Source organism: Symphalangus syndactylus, chromosome 15, assembly GCF_028878055.3.
Source record: "Symphalangus syndactylus isolate Jambi chromosome 15, NHGRI_mSymSyn1-v2.1_pri, whole genome shotgun sequence".
In the NCBI taxonomy this organism is placed as follows: domain Eukaryota; kingdom Metazoa; phylum Chordata; class Mammalia; order Primates; family Hylobatidae; genus Symphalangus; species Symphalangus syndactylus.
In genome coordinates this window covers 87444943-87468876 of record NC_072437.2, presented here as the reverse complement: position 1 = coordinate 87468876, position 23934 = coordinate 87444943, and the positions used below count along the sequence as shown (strand labels likewise).

General features: G+C 38.8%; 1 protein-coding gene across 1 annotated transcript in view; it reads left to right on the top strand.

The window, feature by feature from the left end:
• KPNA3 (karyopherin subunit alpha 3) overlaps nucleotides 1–23934 on the top strand; it is a 96634-nt gene that overhangs the window by 52427 nt on the left and 20273 nt on the right. The window contains exons 3-10 of the mRNA XM_055244017.2: nucleotides 7643–7732; nucleotides 7916–7945; nucleotides 8031–8083; nucleotides 8222–8317; nucleotides 14612–14697; nucleotides 17826–17912; nucleotides 18265–18434; nucleotides 20583–20627. Of these exons, the coding sequence (XP_055099992.2) occupies nucleotides 7643–7732; nucleotides 7916–7945; nucleotides 8031–8083; nucleotides 8222–8317; nucleotides 14612–14697; nucleotides 17826–17912; nucleotides 18265–18434; nucleotides 20583–20627 (657 nt within the window). The remainder of the gene's footprint in view (nucleotides 1–7642; nucleotides 7733–7915; nucleotides 7946–8030; nucleotides 8084–8221; nucleotides 8318–14611; nucleotides 14698–17825; nucleotides 17913–18264; nucleotides 18435–20582; nucleotides 20628–23934) is intronic.

The following is a 23934-nucleotide window of genomic DNA, read 5'->3' as shown; positions in this document are numbered from 1 at the left end:
ACAATTCAAGATGAGATTTGGGTGAGAATACAGCCAAACCATATCACATGGTTATGAACTATAGTTAATAACAATGTATTATATTCTTGAAAAATCACTGACAGTAGATTTTAAGTGTTTTCACCACACACACAAAAATGAAATGTAAGGTAATGCATGTGTTAATTTTTTTTTTTTTTTTTTTTCTGAGATGGGGTCTCAGTCTGTCACCCAGGTTGGAGTGCAGTGGCATAATCTTGGCTCACTCCAACTTCTGCCTCCCAGGCTCAAACAATTCTCCTACCTTCCTGGGTAGCTGGGACCACAGGTGCTCACCACTTTGCTCAGCTAATTTTTTGTATTTTTGGTAGATACAGGGTTTTGCCATGTTGCCCAGGCTGGTCTTCAACTTCTGAGCTCAAGCAATCTGCCTGCCTCAGCCTCCCAAAGTTCTGGGATTACAGGCATGAGCCACCGCACTCAGCTGTGTTTATTAACTCATAGCTATTCCACAGCATATACATATTTCAGAGCATCATGTTTTACTCAATACATATATAGAATTTTTGTCAACTTTTTAAAAATAATATGTTGAAAGCAGGTCTTTCTGTCTAAATAAAGAGCTGAACTAAACAGTGCGCTTAGTTTCACAGTTGATTTACATTCTGGCACAAGCTCCCCTCTCCACCTTTTTTTGTTACTTTAGAGGCTTATCACCCTGAACGTAAAAGCTCCTTATCTGGTAGCAGAACTGTAACAAACAGTTTGAGAATTATTAACTAGTGAAAGGATCACACTTCAAATAGCAGATACTGATCCCTCAAAATTGAGGATGACAGATGACATCTGTTTATTAATAGGTACTGTTTACCTGGCCTCTGACTCCTTTCGTGTGAATTGTTTTTTCTTTTACCTCCTTGCTCTCTTCCCAATTTAGAGAGGCTTTTATGCATTGACACTTAAACACACATCTGTACCCCTTTTTTTATCACATTGTAGACAGTTACGTAGGAATTAAGTAACTTGCATAGTCACAAGCTAATAAATGGCAGAGCTCTTAACCATTATGCTATAATACCTCAGAATGCATGTGTGTTGGTTGAGTAATGCTTCGTGGGTTGAGAATGAGCTCAAAACCTGTTACTTACATTTTCAACTTTTGGCATATTATATTAAATTTGACCTAATCTTTTCTTGATGATTGGTCAGTCAGATAGGCCATAGGCCCTTATTTTCATTAGATTTGGAGGCAAGGCAAGTTTAAGATCCTACATAAAGAGAAAATCCACCCAAGTGCCCCACTTGGTTGATAAGATCCAGTACTTGTTTTAGTTAATTGTTTGAAAGATCTTTTAAAAAATACTCTAAATTCCCCGATATTAATAAGCCAAAAAAGAAACATATGATCATATCAGTTACTCATTTCTGATGAAAGGAATAGAAAGAAATTGCCTCATCTTGATAAAGAGCACCACAAAAACCTCACAGCTAACATCATACTTAATGGTGAAAGACTAAAGGCTTTCCCCTGAGATTCAGAAGCAAGGTGATGATGTCCATCATAACTGCTCTTATTCAGTATAATGCTGGAAGTTCTAGCCAGTGCCATATAAGGCAAGAAAAAGAAAGGTATGTAGTTTGTAAAGGAAGAACTAAAACTGTCCCTATTTGCAGATAGTGTGATTATCTATTTAAAACATCCCAAGGAATCTATCAGAAAGCTCCTGGAACTAACAGATGAGTTTAGCAAGGTCACAGAATAAAGAAATCAGTCACATTTATATGTGCCGAACATGCAGAAACCAAAATCAAAAACAATACAATTTTTAGACAATTCAAAGAAAATAAAATACTTCAGTATAAATTAACAAACATGTACAGGATTTATACAGTGAATATTACAAAATACTGGTGAAAGACATGAAACAAGACTTAAGTAAATGGAGAGACATATACCGTGTTCATGGATTGGAAGCCTCAACGTAATAATGACATTGATTCTCCCTAAATTGATCTGTTGGTTTAATGCATTTCCTTTTTTTTTTTTTTTTTTGGAGACGGAGTCTCGCTCTGTCGCCCAGGCTGGAGTGCAGTGGCGCAATCTCGGCTCACTGCAAGCTCCGCCTCCTGGGTTCACGCCATTCTCCTGCCTCAGCCTCTCCGAGTAGCTGGGACTACAGGCGCCCGCCACCACGCCCGGCTAATTTTTTGTATTTTTAGTAGAGACGGGGTTTCACCGTGGTCTCAATCTCCTGACCTCGTGATCCGCCCGCCTCGGCCTCCCAAAGTGCTGGGATTACAAGCATGAGCCACTGCGCCCGGCCAATGCATTTCCTATTGAAATTCAACCAAGATATTTTGTGGACATAGACAGACATTTAAAAATGTGTATGGAAAGACACAGTCTCTAGAATAGCTAAAACAATCTTGACGAAGAAAAAAGGGGAAATTACTTCACCTAATATGAAAGCTTATAGTATATAGCTATAGTAATCAATACTGTGTGTTATTGGTAGAAGGAAAGACATAGACAATGGAACAGAAAATATAACCCAGAAATAAACCTGCAGCTGATTTTTAGCAAAGTTACAAAACCAATTCAATGGAGGGAAGGACAGCTTTTTCAAAAATGATGAGCCTAAACTTCACACTTTATGCAAAAATACAAAATGGATTATAGGCTTAAATGTAAAGCACAAAGCTATAAAACTTTTAGGAAAAAACAGAATTTTCTGGATCTGGAGACAAAGAGCTATATTTGACCACAAAAGCCTAATCCATAAAAGAACAATTGATAAATTGGACCTGATTAAATTAAAAATTTTGCTGTGTGAGAGCCCATATGAAAAGATAGAAAAGACAAGCTAGATATTGGAAGAAAACATCTGTTAAACCACATATTCAGTAAAAGACTAGTATCCAGCACATATAATGAACTCTCAAAACTCAGCAGTAAGAGCCAGGTGCAGTGGGATACACCTGTATTCCCAGCTACTCAGGAGGCTGAGGCAGAAACAACACTTGAGCCTAGGAGTTGGAGGCTGCAGTATGCTATGATCTTTCCTATGGACAGTCACTGCACGCTAGCCTGGGCAACATAGACCCGTGGCTCTTACACACACACACACACACACACACACACACACACTCAAGAAAAACCGAAACAGTCTAATTTAAAAAGATGTGAAGAGTCATTTCATTTGAAAGGAGGACATGCAGACCTTAAATAAGCACATGAAAAGATGTTCAGCATCGTTAGCTATTAGGGAAATAGAGATTAAAGCCACAACTACACATCTATCAGAACAGCTAAAATAAACAATAGTGACAACACCAAATGCTGGCGAAGATGTGGAGAAACTGATCACTCATGTTAGTGGTGGAAATGTAAAATGGTACAGTCACTCTGAAAAACATTTTGTCAGTTTTTTGTCTAAACATGCAACCTCTGTATAACCCAGTGCTTACAATCCTGGACATTGATCCCAGAGAAAGGAAGATTTGTATTCATATGAAATCTGTGCGTGCATGTCTATATAGCAACTTTATTTTTAATAGCCAAAACTTAGAAAGAACATAGATGGCCTTTAATGAGTAAACATACTGTAATATGTCTACAGTGTATCTATATGATGAAATACTATTCAGCAATAAAAATGAACAATTATATAAGCAACAATTGTTGATACAAGCAACATTTTATATAAATCTCCAGACAATTATACTGAGCCTATAATTCTGTCATAAAAAGGTTATATACCATATAATCCCATTTATATAACATTTTTGAAATGATAAAATTTTAGAAATGGAAGACAGGTTAGTAGTTGCCAAGGGTTATATACAGTGTCAGAGAGATGAGAAGGAGTTGATTTTGCTTATAAAAGGTCAGGAGGAATGCATCTTGTGTTTTTGGAAGTGTTTACCATCTTGACTGTGGTGGTAGATAACATGAATCTATACAGGTGATAAAATTGTATGGGATGTAATACACACACACATACACATACACACATGCAAATACATGTAAAATGAGAAGTTTGAATAAAATAAGTGGATCGTATCAATGTCAGTATCCCAGTTGTGATACTGTACTATAGTTTTGCAAAGTGTTACCATTGGGGTAACCTAGACAAAGCATACAAGGGATCTCTCCATATTATTTCTTGTAACTGCATGTAAATATACAATTATCTCAATAAAAATTTCAGTTACTAAAAAAAGCCTAAGTTAGTATCGAAAAAAGCAGCTATTTGATAAGATGAATTAAATGATCCTGCAGGGAAAAAAGAAACATGCATTAGATTGTCAGTTCTTAACATGATTGATGAACCAGTAGTGTTATTTTAAAAAAAATTTGTTTTAATCAAAGTATAACACACTGAACAGAGTGCCCAAAACATAAATATAACTTATAAAACTTGTGGGTGAATATCCATGTAGTCACCCAGCAGTAATATCATTTCATAAATGTTAATATTGAGGAGAATTTTCATTGAGTATATTTTCCTTCCTCATTAAAAGCATTTAGATGCAACCAGGGTTGGACTATTTCTTTAAAAAAAAAAAAAAAAAAAAAAAAACCCAAGGAACTAAAACCTAAAATAGATGAAGATTTAAAGTGAGGGTATTATTGGATAAAAACAGATTTAATTACTTATTTCAAGCTTGAAAGGGGGCTGATAAATAATATAATTATCCTTTTCATAAGATTTAAAAGAAGTCACATCAAACTTGCTCCACAAGTTTAGGTATAGAATTGCAAGCCAGTTTTTCAAGATGGAAAGAGGAATTTGGGAATGAAAAGGAAGTACTTTATGTAGAGTTTAATAACACAGAACTTACTAACTCAAACAATGTATTAAGTTGGGTTATAAGAAATTGCCCATAGTTAACCGCTTTGACCTACAAAGCAGTTCATGTGGTTCAACCTAGTTGAAAACGGAAGATCCAAAAGGGCTAGGTAAATACATGCATACATGGATAATAGATTAATAATGGATTTTTAAAGGAATTTAAGAAATCCATCTAATCCATATGTGTTTTTAAGGATTGGTTGGGTGTTGAAATTAGGTAAGTTCCCATAAACCCTGAGCTTCTTTCTCACCTGACAAAAGAAAAGTATACGCTTTATGGATGCTGAATTTACTGTAGTGCAGTTTTCAGGAGGGTAAAAATCTCTAGGTATCAAGTGAAGGGACAGTTTAAGTTATTGGTTTTAATGATTAATCTGACCATTAGAAACCTGCCCAGTGATTATTTTTCCTTGGCTTATACATATTTTTGTTAAGAGTAAAGTATGGGGCGGGCGCGGTGGCTCACGACTGTAATCCTAGCACTTTTGGAGGCTGAGGCGGGCGGATCACCTGAGGTCGGGAGTTCGAGACCAGCCTGACCAACATGGAGAAACCCCGTCCCTACTAAAAATACAAAATTAGCTGGGTGTGGAGGTGCATGCCTGTAGTCCCAGCTATTCGGGAGGCTGAGGCAGGAGAATCACTTGAACCCGGGAGGCGGAGGTTGCAGTGAGCCGAGGTCGCACCATTGCACTCCAGCCTGGGCAACAAGAGCAAAAACTCCATCTAAAAAATAAAAAATAAGTAAATATGGTTCTTGTGCCATAGATATTTTGGTCTGTGTTAGGATGTTTTCAATTTAAATGCAGGGATTGTTACCCAATGTTTGATAAAAGAAATAATTTACAAAGAAGCTATAATAGCTCTAAACTAGTATATGCCTAATAGAATGTCTCTCTCTCTCTCTCTCTCTATATATATATATATATACATATACATATATATATGTATATATATATATGAAGTCAAAACTTACAAAATTAGAAGGGGAAATTCATCAAAGACAATCATTGTGGCAGGTTTTCTTCTTAGTAATGAATAAACACAAGAAGAGATAGAAAATTTGAATAATTTAATTCACAAATTTTAACTAATAGACACATGTAAAACCACATATGTGTTTGGAAACTGGTTTTATGATAGAATAAGATGTAGTTTCCAAACTCTGCGCTGAGGTAACATGGGGCTCCACAGTGACCTGAAAGGGTCTTTGGGATATTTCAGTTTTGAGAGAAATACAGTGACATCTTTCAGACACCACAGAACTATTAGATCTCGAGGTAGTCCACAGTTTAAACACTTAAGTTAACACTACATTCCTTTCTACAATTATTTTATCTAAGAGTGAAATAATTTTTTCTTTCAATTTATTTGTTTTTCTTTTTCCCAAATGACTACTTTGGACTACACTGTGGACTGAGAAAGTCTGGGAACTTCTGGTATAAAGCAGATGTCAGCTAATTTCAGTGTATTGTACATACATGTTCTCTGACTACAATATAATTAAATTGGAAATCACTGATTAAGACAGTTACAAAAACCTCATAGTTGTGAACGTTTTAAAGTATGTCTGAATATACTGAGCATCAAAGAAATCTTAATGGAATCTAAGAATACCTAAAAATGAACAGTAGGAAAACTATTATATGTCAGAACCTGTAGAATACAGTTAAAGTGGTAATTCAGGAGACAAATTCATAGCAAGTAGAGAGAAGGAACAACAACATACTAGGAATTTTAGAAGTCATATTAATTTAAATACAGCATAAATTTAAAAACATGAGTGCATCATTTAGTTTTTTTGCTTCATAATACACCACTCCAAACTATGTAGCTTAAAACAATAGCCATTTTATTGAGCTAACAATTTTGTGGGTTGGCAGAGTGGGTTTTCTGGCATAGGCCAGTTCAGCTATTTTCTGCAGGCTTCCCTTATTGTCTCTGGTCAGCTGGCAGGGTTGGTTGGTGACTAGATGATCTAGCATGGTCTCAGGTAACTTGGCTGGGACTTGGTTGTTGTCCACGCAGTCTCATTCTCCATGGCTCAGTGTTCACAAGGTGGTTTCAGGAAAAAAGTTGCAAAAGAGAACCTGTCCCTGCTGTGTAAGCACTTTTCGAGTCTGTTTGCTTAATGTCCCATTGCCAAAGCAAGTCACACAGCCATGCCTATAGTCAGTGTGGGACTGGATATGGGAAGGGGAATTACTGCCATTTTTGCCAACAATCTACAATTTAAGTGTGAGCAAACTTACGCAAGTAGGCAACGCGCAGTGGCTCACGCCTGTAATCCCAGGCACTTTGGGAGGCCGAGGCAGGCGGATCGCTTGAGGCCAGGAGTTTGAGATCAGCCTGGCCAACATGGCAAAAACGCATCTCTACTAGAAATATAAAAATTAGCCAGATGTGGTGACGCACGACTGTAATCCCAGCTAGTCAGAAGTTCGAGGCACGAGAATCACCTGAACCCAGGAAGCAGAGGTTAGAAGTGAGCTGAGATTGTGCCACTGCACTCCAGACTGGGTGACAGAGCAAGACTCTTGTCTCCAAAGAAAAAAAAAAAAAAACCACGATGGGTGCTTAATGAAGTGTGTGTGCTGTGTGTGTGTAAAAGCAAGCCAGATAATTTTGTTACCAAAGCCAGAATGTGACCCTTGTCATTGTTTTGCAGTATGCACATTTAATTCATATTATCCTTATGTGTTCAGTATTTGTTTCATAATTGCCTAATAAAGTTGAAGTAGTTTTAATGGATTTTTCATTAACAGTAGTCCTTACGACTTCCTAAGCATTTATTGGTTGCGTTTCAGAACAAAAGAGATGAACACTTATTGAAAAAGAGAAATGTTCCCCAAGAAGAAAGTCTAGAAGATTCAGATGTTGATGCTGATTTTAAAGCAGTAAGTTACCATGTTTTAATAGTGATTTTAAAATAATTTTTATAGTAACTGTGAGAACTTCATTTTTAATATAAGACCAACTTTATAATGATAATTAAAGTATATTAACTCTATCAGGTACACTATTTAATGAATGTAATTTTGCTAATAAACTCTGCTGAACTATTTTTTTTTCTTTTTAAGCAAAATGTAACCCTAGAAGCTATATTGCAGGTATGTCATTAATTTAATATTCTCATTTTGAAGTATTTTGAAATTGATTTTTTTTCATTTCTGAAATTTACATTTGGTATTGCAGAATGCCACAAGTGATAACCCAGTGGTTCAATTGAGTGCTGTCCAGGCAGCAAGGTAAATACTAATTTGTCCAGAGAGAGAATTATGTCATTCCTCAGTTGTGTTACCTGGGAGTCTAGAAGTTAATACATTGTTATTTCTTTTCACAGTTTGAAAATTATAGCAATTAATTTCTTATATTTATTTTCCTAGAAAACTGTTATCCAGTGACAGAAATCCACCGATTGATGACTTAATAAAATCTGGGATTTTACCAATTCTAGTCAAATGTCTAGAAAGGGATGATAAGTAAGTATGGATTTGACTCCCTATTCAGTTTTTTTGAGTTAACTTTAAAGTTTGGATTATTATTTAAACAGTGAGTTCAGTTTGGTTTTGTATTTACGATGCTTTTCAATCGTCATATATTTTAATTTTCTTATTCTGTGATCATATTTAGCAGACCCAGAGTGCTTCTCGTTTTCGTTTCTGAAGGATGTGTATGTTTTCTAGGAAATTTTTATCTCCTGTTTATTGCCTGTTTTAACTTATCTCAAATATTTATAGTCTTTATCAGGATTTTTTATTAGTAATATTTTAAAACAACCCAAATAATGTTTGAGTCACCCTTTGCTTATGAGTCTATATATAGATTAACCTCGTGACTAAGTCAACATGGATGGTTTCCAGAACTAAGTGGCTCTTTCTTACCCTGGGAATCTTCCAGCTGATTACTGATCCTGTGTTGTCTTTAACAGTACTTCATCCATGATAAGTTGTCCAACATCAGACTTTTTGTTTGTTGCAAATTAAGAATAATAGGACAGGTTATACTTACCCAGAAGAGAAGGAGTAAAACTCCACTTGATATCTTTTGAGGAACTGGCCCTATTTCCATTTTAGTGATATCTCAGTGCTGTGCCTTAAACTGTGTTAATTTGGATAAACTGGGGAGAATGTAAGTTTGAACTCCAAAATATATTAAAACAAATGCTTTTTTTTTTGCATTTAAGAGCATCTACACTGAAACTTGGGATATTTTGCTAAATGTTGTCCAAGGAATTTTCAGTTGGCTAGATAAGAATAGTGGTATATAAATGTTGCAAAAATACCATTTGCTCTCGTTGTGTGCCATAACCTCTCCCACTTTCCACCCCCAGGCCCGTAACACTTTTTAAAATACTATCATGTTTGTTTTCTATAACAGTGTTATTTAAGTGAAGGTAAGTTTTATTTTAGCTGTTGAAAAAATTCTGGCCGGGCGCAGTGGCTCACGCCTGTAATCCCAGCACTTTGGGAGGCCGAGGTAGGTGGATCGCTTGAGTCCAGGAGTTCGAGAGCAGCCTGGGCAACGTGGCAAAATCCCAGCTCTACCAAAAAAAAAAAACAAAAAACAAAAAAACAAAAAAAAAACACGAAAATTAGCCAGGTGGTGGCACTGCCTGTAGTCCCAGCTACTTGGGAGGCTGAGGTGGGAGGATCGTTTGAGCCTGGAATGTGGAGGTTGTCATGAGCCAATATCGTGCCATTGCTCTCCAGCCTGGGTAACAGAGCAAGACCCTGACTCAAAAAATAAATTCGGCTGGGTGCAGTGGCTCACACCTGTAGTCTCAGCACTTTGAGAGGCTGAGGCAGGCGGGTCACGAGGTTAGTAGATCGAGACCATCGTGGCTAACACGGTGAAACCCTGTCTCTATTAAAAAATACACACACAAAAAAAAATCAGCTGGGCATGGTGGCAGGCGCTTGTAGTCTTAGCTACTCGGGAGGCTGAGGCAGGAGAATGCTGTGAACCTGGGAGGCGGAGCTTGCAGTGAGCCAAGATCGCACCACTGCACTCCAGCCTGGGTGACAGAGCAAAACTCCATCTCAAAATAAATAAATAAATAAATAAATTCTATTCTACTTCTACCTTTAGGACCCTCCACTTGTTTGTTTTTTGGTTTGTTCTTGTTATTTATTTTTTTTTTTTGAGACAGAGTCTCACTCTGTTGCCCAGGGTAGAGTGCAGTGGTGCAATCTTGGCTCACTGCAATGTCTGCCTCCCGGGTTCAAGTGATTCTCGTGCCTCAGCCTCTTTGAGTAGCTGGGATTACAGGTGTGGCTAAGTTTTGTATTTTTAGTAGAGATGGGGTTTCACCATGTTGGCCAGGCTGGTCTCGAACTCTTGACCTCAGGTGATCCACCTGCCTTGGCCTCCCAAAGTGCAGACATTACAGGCATGAGCCACTGCGCCTGGCCTAGGGCCCCTTGTTTGTGGACAACTTCTTTTTTTTCCTTTTCTTTCCAGTCTTTTATATATAGACTAATTTGTGTGGGTGTGTCTGTGAAACATAACATATATAATACAGAAAAATATGCTAAAATATATACAGCTTAATGAATAATTATAAAACTCAGACCTCTGTAAACACCACCCAAAGCAAAACCAGAAAATTTTCTGTGATTTGGATCTGACTTTATGGATTTGTCATGGGAAGTTGTGTTATAAAGTAAAAGGCCATATACTTTGGAGCTAGATTGACTGTGGTTCAAATCCAGGGTTTGCTGTTGATAAAAATCCAAGTGGCCTTTGAACCTCAGATACCTCATCTATAAAAATTAGGTGATGGTAAGGAATGGAAATAATATATACAAAGCACTCTACACAATGTCAAACTTAAGATAAATGTCTATTTGTTTATTTTTTATTTTTATTTATCTATTTTTTTTGAGACAGAGTCTCGCTCTGTTGCCCCGGCTGGGATGCAGTGGCACAATCTCGGCTCACTGCAAGCTCCGCCTCCTGGGTTCACACCATTCTCCTGCCTCAGCCTCCCGAGTAGCTGGGACTACAGGCGCCTGCCACCACGCCTGGCTAATTTTTTGTATTTTTAGTAGAGATGGGGTTTCACCATTCACAGGATGGTCTCCATCTCCTGACCTTGTGATCCACCCACCTCGGCCTCCCAAAGTGCTGGGATTACAGGCGTGAGCCCCCGCACTCGGCCATAAGTGTCCATTTGTTATTGCACTTATTTATTTTTTCTATATCTTTTCTCATTTTTTTTTTGTTTTTCCACATGACATCTTGAAAGACTTTCTCTGGCTTTATAATTTTATTTTTTACATTTATCCATTTTCTCATTTAAGTCCCCCACTCCCAGTATTTTGCCAAACCACCTAACCAGCTTAATAACTTTCTCCTTCCAGTCTGAGGCAACATATACTGTCTTACTATTTTTGATCTTACTATTTTTTTACTTCTTCCCTGCCTCTGATATACCATCTTATTTCCTGCCTTCTGCTAGAATTCATCATATATAGGGGAAATTTTAAAAGTTTGTGGAAAAGTGGAATCAAAAGATAATAAAATATATGAAAGATAATAAATATATAAACTCGATTTCTCAACATAAGCTCCATCAAGGTCAAGACACTTGTAAGTGATATTACCAGCCATTGTCTATCCCTAAAGAACTGAGGGTCCTGGGAATTTAACCATGTCAGTGCAGTCTTTTTCATGATGTTAACTGAAGAAAACTAGATGCCCTTTTCAGGTTGTTTTTTTAAGAATAGGAAACAAAAAGGAGTCACAAGATGGCCAAATCAGAACTGTAAGGTAGATACCTAATGATTTCCTATTGATTCTTTTGCAAAATTCCTCTTGTTTGATGAGAGGAATGAGCAGAAACATTGTGGTGGAGAAAGACCCTCTGTGTAAGCTGAACCAATCAAGATGTCTGGTATTGTTATTGTTTCTGCTGTTAATCAGCAATCATCTTCCATTAAGGCACAACCAAGATTAATTTTTTCCTCAGATATTGATGTTGATTGTTTGCCACTGTGGATTACATCTTCAACATCGACTTGTCCCCCTTTTTTTTTTTGAGACAGAGTCTCATTCTGTCGCCCAGGCTGGAGTGCAGTGGCACGATCTCAGCTCACTGCAAGCTCTGCCTCCTGGGTTCACACCATTCTCCTGCCTCAGCCTCCCAAGTAGCTTGGTCTACAGGCGCCTGCCACCACGCCCGGCTGATTTTTTGTATTTTTAGTAGAGACGGGGTTTCCCCGTGTTAGCCAGAATGGTCTCGATCTCCTGACCTCGTGATCTGCCTGCCTCAGCCTCCTAAAGTGCTGGGATTACAGGCGTGAGCCACCATGTCCGGCCGACTAGGCCCTTCTTAAAAGGAGTTAACCATTTGTAAACTGCTGATTTCTTTGGGGGCATTTTCCCCATAAACTTTTAAGTACATCAGTGAGTTCACCATTATTTCTCCCAAGCTTCACCATAAATTTGATGTTTGTTTTTGCTTTAATTTTAGCAGGATTCGTGTTGCTCTCCTTCTAGGGGCTCTTCAGATTGATGACTTACCCCTTACCCCTCTTAGTGCCTCAATCTAGATCATGTTCAGACATGTATAGAAAGTTAGTATGAATTTATTTTGGTGCAAAAAAATTGAAATCCATGGAGTTTTTTCATAATACACATTTTAATGAGCTTTTTAAAGTCCCCTCATAGTTCTTCTCTGCTGCTTCATTTTCTCATATGTTCCATATTTTTAACCTGTATATATATTCCATCCTCACTATTTGCTGTATCTCTGACATTTATTCTCCTTAAAACCTTTCATTCTTGCATTCTTGGATCTCTTTAACCTTTTTTCTTTTTTTTTGAGATGGAATCTCCCTCTGTTGCCCAGGCTGGAGTGCAGTGGCGCAATCTCGGCTCACCGCAACCTCCGCCTCCTGGGTTCAAGGGATTCTTCTGCCTCAGCCTCCCGAGCAGCTGGGATTATAGGCACACACCATCACGTCCAGCTAATTTTTGTATTTTTAGTCGAGAGGGGGTTTTGCCATGTTGGCCAGGCTGGTTTCGAATTCCTGACCTCAGGTGATCCACCCGCTTTGGCCTCCCAAAGTGCTGGGATTACAGGTGTGAACCACTGTGCCCGGACTTCCTTAACCTTTTGATACTAACAACCTTGCTTGCTGTCTTCCCTGTTTATAGGCTTTTCTTTAAACTCCCTAACCTTTGTCTAATCTTAATTTTTGCTGACTAAATCCCCCCCAACCTTGGTATTCCACTTAAGGGAATTTGTACACTTTCAGCTATCCTAACTTAATATCGATCATTTCCTTTTAACAGGTCTTTCCTTTATGTCTTTTTTGAGACAGGGTTTCACTGTGTCACCCAGGCTGGAGTGCAGTGATACAACCACAGCTCTTTGAAGCCTCAAACTCCTAGGCTCAAGCAATCCCCCCATCCCAACCCCGCCCAGCCTCCCAAGTAGCTGGGACTACAGGTGTGTACCACCACATCTGGCTGATTTTTTTATTTTTTGTAAAGATGGGGTCTCATCGTGTTGCCCAGGCTGGTTTCGAACTCCTGGGCTCAAGTGATCTGCCTGCCTCAGCCTCCCAAAGTGCTGGGACTACAGGTGTAAGCCCCAACATGTCTTTTAATAGGTCTCTCCTACATCAGCCTTTAACCTTTTTTAGCCATTCTGCATACCATTGATTTGAACATTATTTTCTTTCCTCCCCTTTTCAATGCCCCATCCTTAGCATATCTGTAGAATACGCTCCTCACTCCCATCCTGAAACACACACATACACACACACACAAACACCTTGTTACTTGCTTCTTAGTTTCAGCTCTCTTGATCTAATCCTTGTCGTTCCTACACATCATGATCCTTCCATGCATGATACCTTTTTTATTTCCCACTGTCACTGCCTTTCTTTTTAAATCCATCTTTGAAAAGCTAGTTCAGTTGTCACTTTCTTTGTGAGGTCTTCCATCACTATTCGAAAATATAATGATCTTGTTTTTTTCAACAAAATTATACAGCCTTGTAATATCCCTAGTATGTAAAGCAGATGATGTAATGGAGACAGATGGGTTCTAGCTTTAAGACCAGCCTAGAGCCTGTGATAGTGGTTAAAGTGAGATGATGAGGGCCTCAACTAGCACTTGATATTAGGGGTGATTATATAAATGTAAGAAATGTTTAAGAGGTAAAATCGACATGATATATTGATTAGATGTGTCTGTGGAGAGGAAGTCAAAGTCAAGGGAAATAATGACTGGCTAAATGTTGTAATACCAGTGGACATAAAGAAGCAGGTTCATAGTGACTGGCTTTGGGAGCCAAAGAGATTTTTTAAGTAGAGATGGCTGCTGGGTGCAGTGGCTTATGCCTATAATCCCAGCACTTTGGGAAGCTGAGGTGGGCAGATCACCTGAAGTCAGGGGTTCAGGACCAGCCTGGCCAACATAGTGAAACCCTCTCTCTACTAAAAGTACAAAAATGAGCCAGGTATGGTGGTGTGCACCTGTAATCCCAGCTACTTGGGAGGCGGAGACGAGAATCACTTGAACCCTAGAGGTGGAGATTACAGTGAGTCAAGATGGCGCCACTGCACTCCCGCCTGGGTGACAGAGGGAGACTCCATCTCAAAAAAAAAAAAAAAAGGTAGGGATGGCTAGCAGGCAATTGGATTATAACAAGGTGAAATTCAAGGACAAGGCAAAGGATAGCCATATCTTATCAGTCTTAAGATTCATGAATTTAAGTGGTAGTTATGTGTCTAAAAAGATGTTTTATTGTTTTTTTACAGTCCTTCATTACAGTTTGAAGCTGCTTGGGCATTAACTAACATAGCATCAGGAACTTCTGCACAGACTCAAGCTGTTGTGCAGTCTAGTAAGTAAATTCCTTATTGTCTGAACTTTTTATGTTTTAATGATGGCAAGGAAGTAGAGTTTTGTAATAAAGAAATTTGATCTTGTAACATTTTTAAAATGATGACTTTTATAAGTTACTTTTGATGACTGATATCTTTTTCATAGCCGTCATTAATCTATCATGAAAAAATTTTAATTGTGGTTATTAAAAGAAGAGTAGAGGCCGGGCACGGTGGCTCACGCTTGTAATCCCAGCACTTTGGGAGGCCAAGGCGGGCGGATCACGAGGTCAGGAGATCGAGACCATGGTGAAACCCCATCTCTACTAAAAATACAAAAAATTAGCCGGGCGTGGTGGTGGGCGCCTGTAGTCCCAGCTACTCAGAGAGGCTGAGGCAGGAGAATGGCGTGAACCCGGGAGGCGGAGCTTGCAGTGAGCCGAGATCACGCCACTGCACTCCAGCCTGGGTGACAGAGCGAGACTCCATCTCCAAAAAAAAAGAAGAGTAGAGTTTTATCTTTTGGAGTAGACATCATGCTGTGATAACAGGATTTTAAATTCCGTTTCTGATATCTTCAAGATGCTGAATGGGTTCTGCCTTTTAGCTTAGGACATTTTAAATTTTACTTTCCTCAAGATGGGCTAATAATTATTGTTAAATGACACTGATACAAGCTCTTTAGAAAAGTACTAGGTATCACCACGTACGTTATTATAGTATGGGACACTTAGCTAATTTTAGGTGTGGTAATCAAGGTGATTTTAAGTAGCATGTGATATGGCAGTAAGTTACATTGAATCATGTATTGAGAATACTAGTCTCACCAGACCCACAGGTGGCTCACGCCTCTAATCCCAGCACTTTGGGAGGCTAAGGCAAGCAGATCACTTGAGTTCAGGAGTTCAAGAACAGCCTAGGTGACATGATGAAATCATGTCTCTACAAAATATTTAAAAATTAGCATTGCACGGTGTTGCACGCCTATAGTCCCACCTACTCAGGAGACAGAGGCGAGAGGATCGCTTGAGCCCGGGAGGCAGAGGTTGCAGTGAGCCGAGACTGCACACTGCATTCCAGCCTAGGCGATAGAGTAAGATCCTATCTCAAAAACGAACAAAGGCTGGGTGCGGTGGCTCAGGCCTGTAATCCCAGCACTTTGGGAGGCCGAGGCGGGTGGATCACGAGGTCAGGAGATAAGACCATCCTTGCTAACATGGTGAAACCCTGTCTCTACTAAAAATACTAAAACAAAATTAGCCCGGCATGGTGGCAGGCGCCTGTAGTCCCAGCTGCTTAGGAGGCTGAGGTGGGAGAATGGCGTGAACCCAGGAGGCGGGGCTTGCAGTGAGCTGAGATTGCACCGCTGCATTCCAGCCTGGGTGACAGAGTGAGACTCCATCTCAAAAAAAAAAAAAAAAAGGGTTATCATATGACCCAGCAGTTCTTCTCCTAGGTGAAACCAAGAGATATGAAAACATATTCATACAAAGACTGGTACATAAATATTCACAGCAATGTTATTCATAACTAACCCAAATGTTCATTAACTGATGAGTGGATAAAGTGAATGTGGTATATACAATGGAATACAATTGAGCAGTAAAAAAGAATGAAGTACCAATACCTGTTACAACATGGATGAACCTGAAAAATGTTAAGTGAAGTCAGACCCCTCAAAAAACACAGCATGATTTCATTTGTATGAAATGTCCAGAATAGGCAAATCTGTAAAGACAGAAAGCAGATATTTAATGGTTGCCTGTGGCTTGGGGAATGTGTGGCAGAGAAACAAATGTGGAATGACTGCCTTAAGTATGAGATTTCTTTTTTCTTTTTTTTTTTTTTTTGACAGAGTCTCGCTCTGTCGCGAGGCTGGAGTGCAGTGGCGCGATCTCGGCTCACTGCAACTTCCATCTCCCAGGTTCAAGCAATTCTCCCGCCTCACCCTGCTGAGTAGCTGGGACTACAGGTGCACGCCACCGTGTCCAGCTAATTTTTGTATTTTTAGTAGAGACGGGGTTTCACTATGTTGGCCAGGATGGTCTCAACCTCTTGACCTCGTGATCTGCCCGCCTCGCTTCCCAAAGTGCTGAGATTACAAGTGTGAGCCACTGTGCCCGGCTGAATATGAGATTTTTTTTTTTTTTTTTGAGGCGGAGTCTTGCTCTGTTACCCAGGCTGGAGTGCACTGGTGCGATCTCGGCTCACTGCAGTCTTCGCCTCCCTGGTTCAAGCAGTTCTCTGCCTCAGCCTCCAAAGTAGCTGGGATTACAGGCACCCGCCCCCACGCCTGGCTAATTTTTGTATTTTTAGTAGAGATAGCGTTTCACCATCTTGGCCAGGCTGGTCTTGAACTCCTGACCTTGTGATCCACCTGCCTTGGCCTCCCAAAGTGTTAGGATTACAGGCGTGAGCCATTGTGCCCAGCCAAGATTTCTTTTGAGGTCATGGAAATGTTATAAAATTAGATTGTGGTGATGTCCTCACAACTCTGTATAAATATGAAATGTTGAATTACACACTTAAATGTAAATTTATTGTAATTATATCTCAATAAAGTTGTTAAAACTGAATTAATTTTAATTTAAATTTTAAGTAAATAATACAAGTAATACACAGATACAGCAAAAAAAAATCTTAGAGGTAGTATACAGTTGATTGAAATTTTTAAAAAGTGATCTAGCTTATGCTGGAAATGGGTATAATGTATAAATTCTGTAAAGAGTAAGGATTATGAGAAATTATTTTAAAGTATAAGATAGACCTGATATGAGATTAATCAGTTCTTTGGTTAATCCCTGTATCAGGAATTGAGATTATGTAGACTAAAACATTACATTTTAAGGTTACATGTTTGGGGTAGGAACTCTTTTTTTTTTAGTGGATTATAGGAAGGATTTCATGCTGTTGCTTTCTTTTAGTTAATGGTATGATAGCAACCTTTAGATACTGCCAATTGGTATGTTACTTGACTATTACTAGGGGAAAATACTGAAATTGATTCTTTTTAGGGTAAAGATATTTGCCACATTTGTTCTTCCAGCTACAATGTGCCAGGCTCTGTATTTGATCAATTTCTTTGATCTGAGATCTATAAACTCTTCAACATGTTGCTAGTATAAATATTAGTTTTTCTTTATTATAGATGCAGTACCTCTTTTTCTGAGACTTCTTCATTCACCACATCAGAATGTTTGTGAACAAGCAGTATGGGCTTTGGGAAACATTATAGGTAAGTGGTTTGAAAGGAATCCTGTTAAGAATCTAAATTAACTTTTTTCCTACATTGGCATAGCCATTACATACTATGTTTCCTCTGAATTTAATGTGGGTTGACTCTCTTCTTGCCTCATAAGTACTGACTTAAGATGATACTCTCTGAAAAGGATATACAGTTTGCTGTTAGCATTGGTAGGTTAAATTTATATTCCCCAAATCAAAATCTGGAGAAACAACACTTGATGCCTTTGACTAATGGTGAGGAAACATAGAACGTCAGTGTTCCCACATGAGCCATTGCATACATTTCAGACTTTCTCATCCTGAATGTAAGTTTTTTTTAAATACAATTTTCATTTCTGTAGGTGATGGTCCTCAATGTAGAGATTATGTCATATCACTGGGAGTTGTCAAACCTCTTCTGTCCTTCATCAATCCCTCCATCCCCATCACCTTCCTTCGGAACGTCACATGGGTCATTGTCAATCTCTGCAGGAATAAGGATCCCCCACCGCCTATGGAGACAGTTCAGGAGGTAAATGAAGAATTGTAAAGGCCAGATGGTATATTTTCCCTATGTTTGTACTTTAGGAATTCATGTACAGGGGACAAGATAACACATATACTGATTTCATTGCAGGTGTGAGTTTTTTTTGTTTGTTTGTTTGATACGGAGTCTTGCTCTGTTGCCCAGGCTGGAGTGCAGTGGCACAATCTTGGCTCACAGCAAGCTCCACTTCCTGGGTTCACGCCATTCTCCTGCCTCAGGCTCCTGAGTAGCTGGGACTACAGGCACCCGCCACCACGCCTGGCTAATTTTTTTGTATTTTTAGTAGAGACGGGGTTTCACCGTGTTAGCCAGGATGGTCTCGATCTCCTGACCTTGTGATCTGCCTGCCTCGGCCTCCCAAAGTGCTGGGATTACAGGTGTGAGCCACCACGCCCGGCTGCAGGTGTAAGATTTTAAAAGTAACGTACCATATTTAATTACTGACTCCTATGAAATAAAAGTTGAGTGTCTTACTGTACCTGAAAGAATGTCAGTTCATCCTAATGCCTATTTTTTTGATTATCTGCATAAAAAGAAAATATAAAAATTCAGAGAGAAAAATACAAAAGGAAAACAGTCTCAAAGTTTATTACTGTATTGCATTGTTGGCTTAAAGCTATAAAAGGGGGTTGCTACAGGCAAAACTAGTATACTTACATGCAAATGTTCTTGAATGAGTTTGCTTTAAGTCCAGTTGATTTTTTTTCTTCTTCTTCTTCGAGACAGTCTTGTTCTATTGCCCAGGCTGGAGTGCAGTGGCACGATCTCAGCTCACTGCAGCCTCTGCCTCCTGCGTTCAAGCGAGTCTCGTGCCTCAGCCTCCTGAGTAGCTGGGATTACAGGCTAGCGCCACCACACCCAGCTAGTTTTTGTATTTTTAGTAGAGATGGGGTTTCACTGTGTTGTTGGCCACGCTGGTCTCGAACTCCTGACCTGAAGTCATCTGCTCACCCCAGTATCCCAAAGTGCTGGGATTACAGGTGTGAGCCACGGCCCCCGGCCTAACTCCAATTTATTTCTGACAAAATTGGAGTTCTTAAAAGTGTGACATATTTTTTGTTAAATCTAATTAAAGTAAAAACTATTTTATTTACATTTGACATGTAAATAGATCCGAGTACTTTGCATTTTAAAAAAAATCATACATAACCTTTATTCACTGTTGACTGTGTTATCTCTTTTTTTTTTTTTTTTTGAGACAGTCTTGCTCTGTTTCCCAGGCTGGAGTGCAGTGGCACAATCTTTGCCCACTGCAACCTCCACCTCCGGGGTTCAAGCGATTCTCATGTCTCAGGCATGTGCCACCATGCCAGGCTAATTTTTGTATTTTTAGTAGAAATGGGTTTTCACCATGTTGGTCAGCTGATCTTGAACTCCTGGCATCAAGCAGTCCACCCACCTTGCCCTCCCAAAGTGGTGGGATTACAATCATGAGCCACCACACTTGGCCAACTGTGTATCTTTATAATGGACATCTGTCTCTAGCACCTGCTACTTTTTGTTGCTATGCAAAGGTATTTTGTGTGATTTCCTACAACCCCCTGCTCCCTTTCTCCCAGATTTTAAAAAGAGATCTCTGGGGCCTGAATTTAACAAGCAAAGCTTTGTACTTTGTACTGGTTCGAATTTTCTTGACTAAAGCTGAAGTTGAAAACTTAGCTTTTTGTTTTTGTGATCTTATCTTTACATATAAAAAGTGGTAGCTTATTAAGTAAAGTTGTATTTTTACTTTAAGCAGGTAAGTGAGACAATTATGGCAGTTTTAAGTGTAGCTTTTCTTAAATAGCTATAACTGTATACTTGCATCTCCATTTTTTCCACTTGACATTTTATGCCATAAAGAAGGTTATTAAAAACAAATGTTTTTCTTTTAAGGTACATTAACTTCTGCCAGATTTATTTGGATATTTTAACTTGTTAATTGAACGTATTTCAGTTTAACATTTGAAATATGTTTTTGGTTTTTTTAGATTGAATTTATCAGATTTTCATTTTCCTAAGATATTCAGACAAATTTAACATTGTCTTTCTTGCCCTACAAACCATATTTACCTGCTTTTTATGTCAAAGTTGTTTATTTTTACAGACATATTAATTAACTAATGTTAAGTATTGTTTATTTTCTTTCCTCAGATTTTGCCAGCTTTATGTGTCCTCATATACCATACGGATATAAACGTAAGTTAAGAAGCAGCTTAAATGTGGGATTTTGCTCTTGATGGGACTGAAAGGGTTTTTATGTAAGTGTCAGCATACATTTTATCAACTTGTCAAGTTTCTACAATGTATTTACAGTTTTCAGAAATAGGATTAAGCTTAAATTAGGTTTATAGCTTAAATCTGTAAGCAGTAACAGCCAGACAGCAAAAATGCTCACTTTTGAGAAATTACTGCATATGTAGTTTATTTCTGTCATTATTAAGTAGTGTTTTTAAGCCTTAATATTTGTAAAGCGGTAAAACCTCATGAAATAGCATACTTTTAAAAAAAAGTCTCACTGGTTCTTACAACAGATAAGCTAGATATTATTCCCCCGATTTTATAGAATAAGAAGAAACGGACTCTCAGAGAGAGGTTAAATGACTTATCTAAAGGGGAAGAGCTAGTAAGGGTCAGAGTCAATATTCAAACTGAAGTCTTCTCATAACAGGTCTTGGGTACTTGTCACAAAACCATGCTGCCTTTTTATGCTACAGCCTTTTTGGATACAGTATTGAAGAATGTATCGTTTTAAATGCAAGGCATTTTTAGATGATTTTTTTTCATTATATTCAGATTTAGTGAAGCATTTACTGTCTACATTCTGGCAAGTTTGATACTATCTAGGCAATCTGAAAATTCTCCTAAATGCAGTAGGGTAAATTGTTACTTTTCCGTGGAGTAAAACAGTGGATAAATTTCGGTGACTAGTGTCGATCCAGTTTCTTTTATTCTAACTAACATCCCTTTCTGATTTGTTGTATATTTGTGTTTTTGTAATCTTATCTTTACATATATACAACGTACATACATAAGTGTATATGTGTGGCAGAATTGTGAATTGTGTGTAATTTATCATTGGGACAAAGAAAATACATCTTTGCTTACTTTTCTCACAAGGCAATATAATTTGTATATAAAAATTGTATCACATTACTCTAGCTCATTTGCAGATTTTAAGCTCTTAGGATGGAATCTTTTAAAGATACCTAAAGTCACTTTGTGTTTGACACAGCCTAAAATGTCATTAAAATGAAGTAAAACATGTTTATATGCTGTCTTATTTCCAAAATGGATATAAAGTGACTTAACAAAAGACATATAAGATAATATCTGTAAAGGAAAAAGTAAAATTTATACAGAAGTTTAGTTGTAAGCTTTCTGACAGCAAAGATTAAAAAGGGAATAAGCAAAATATCTGCTGTTTGCTTCAGGACTTTCCCCCAGAACATTATAGAATTAACTATAGGCAAATAAAAGCTTTCACCATCTGTTGGTTGTGTTTATGTGAAAGCTGGGGTATTAAAGTGGCAGTGTACTCTAGTTACAGGTATATTAGTCAAGTTTAGCAAACACTCACAAATTGTTCCACTTAAAGCCAGAATTGTGCCATGAATTGTACACTCAGTGATAAGACATAAAGAGACCGTGCCCTCTAAGACCTTAACATTAAAAACGTAAAAAGAGTTAAAAGGAAAGAACTTATGTCAAGAAATTGCTGTGCTGGATCTGTCTGTAGACTCCTTTTATCTTACCAGTATCCTTGTAAGATAAGTTTTATTCTCCTGTTTCACAAATACAAATACAGAGATTGAAACCCAGTAAAGTGTTTTTTTTTTGTTTTTTTTTTTTTGGAGACAGAGTCTTGCTCTGTCACCCAGGCTGGAGTGCAGTGGCACGATCTCGGCTCACTGCAAGCTCCGCCTCCCGGGTTCCCGCCATTCTCCTGCCTCAGCCTCTCCGAGTAGCTGGGACTACAGGCGCCGGCCACCACGCCCGGCTAATTTTTTGTATTTTTAGTAGAGACGAGGTTTCACCGTGGTCTCGATCTCCTGACCTCGTGATCCGCCTGCCTCGGCCTCCCAAAGTGCTGGGATTACAGGCGTGAGCCACCGTGCCCGGCCGAAACCCAGTAAAGTTAAATAATCTTTCTGAGGTCATGCAATGAATGAGAGCCATACCTGAGAACTGAAGCCAGGTCCAAGGCCTGTGCTTTTTCATACCATGATCACATATTCAATATAATCCATAGGCTCACAGTGAAAAAAAAAAAAAATCATACCATGAGCACATAAACGCAAAACATGGTATGAAAGCCAACAAGAAAAAAAGTAAGATAGAGCAATGACCAAAATGCTATATTATGGAAGCACAGATAATTTTGCTGGCGAAGCAGAAAGCTTCGTTGACAAAGTAACATTTGAGACAAGCATTATGAGGAGACGGAAGTGGGGACAGAGTCAAAGATTATAGTGTTCATAGTTAGCATTTATTGAGTTTAAAATCTGCCAGGCACCGTTTAAACACTTTTGCTATGTTAACCCATTTAATTCTTAAAAAAGTCTTGTGATCACGATTTGTACTCTCATTTTTTTTTTTTTTTTTTTTTTTGAGACGGAGTCTCGCTCTGTTGCCCAGGCTGGAGTGCAGTGGCGCAATCTCGGCTCACTGCAAGCTCCGCCTCCCGGGTTCACGCCATTCTCCTGCCTCAGCCTCTCCGAGTAGCTGGGACTACAGGCGCCCGCCACCACGCCCGGCTAATTTTTTTGTATTTTTAGTAGAGACGGGGTTTCACCGTGGTCTCGATCTCCTGACCTCGTGATTCGCCCGCCTCGGCCTCCCAAAGTGCTGGGATTACAAGCGTGAGCCACCGCGCCCGGCCCTGTACTCTCATTATCTCCATCATCTACAAACGTTGTAAAAGAAGCAGAGGTACTTAAGTAATTTGTCTCACGTCATATAACTAGGATGAATAGGATTTTCACAGGTTGAGAGAAAGTCATTTCAAGAACACAGAGGAAGATATTAAGGACTCAAGAATACATGGAGGTTTAAGAGAATACAGGTAGATAATAACCTAATACATTTGCTAAGGAGTTAATTTGCAGAGTCTTTGATTCTTTTTTTTTTGTTTTCTTTTTTTTCCGAGATGGAGTCTCGCTCTGTCACCAGGCTAGAGTGCAGTGGTGCAATTTAGGCTCACTGGAACCTCCGCCTCCCGGGTTCAAGGGATTCTCCTGCCTCAGCCTCTCCAGTAGCTGGGATTACAGTGCACGCCACCACTCCCTGCTAATTTTTTATATGAGTTTTTGATTCTGTATTAAAGAGTTTTAAGTTTATCTTGTAATGAGTGCAGAGTCATTGTAGATTTTTTAAGTCGAGAAATGATATTTCTGTTTTATACAGATAAAATTATCTGTAACAGACAAATAACACAGAAAAGATATGGAAGGTTTGAAGTAGGGAAAGTTTGACTGTAGGTAGATATATTTTGCTATCATAATAG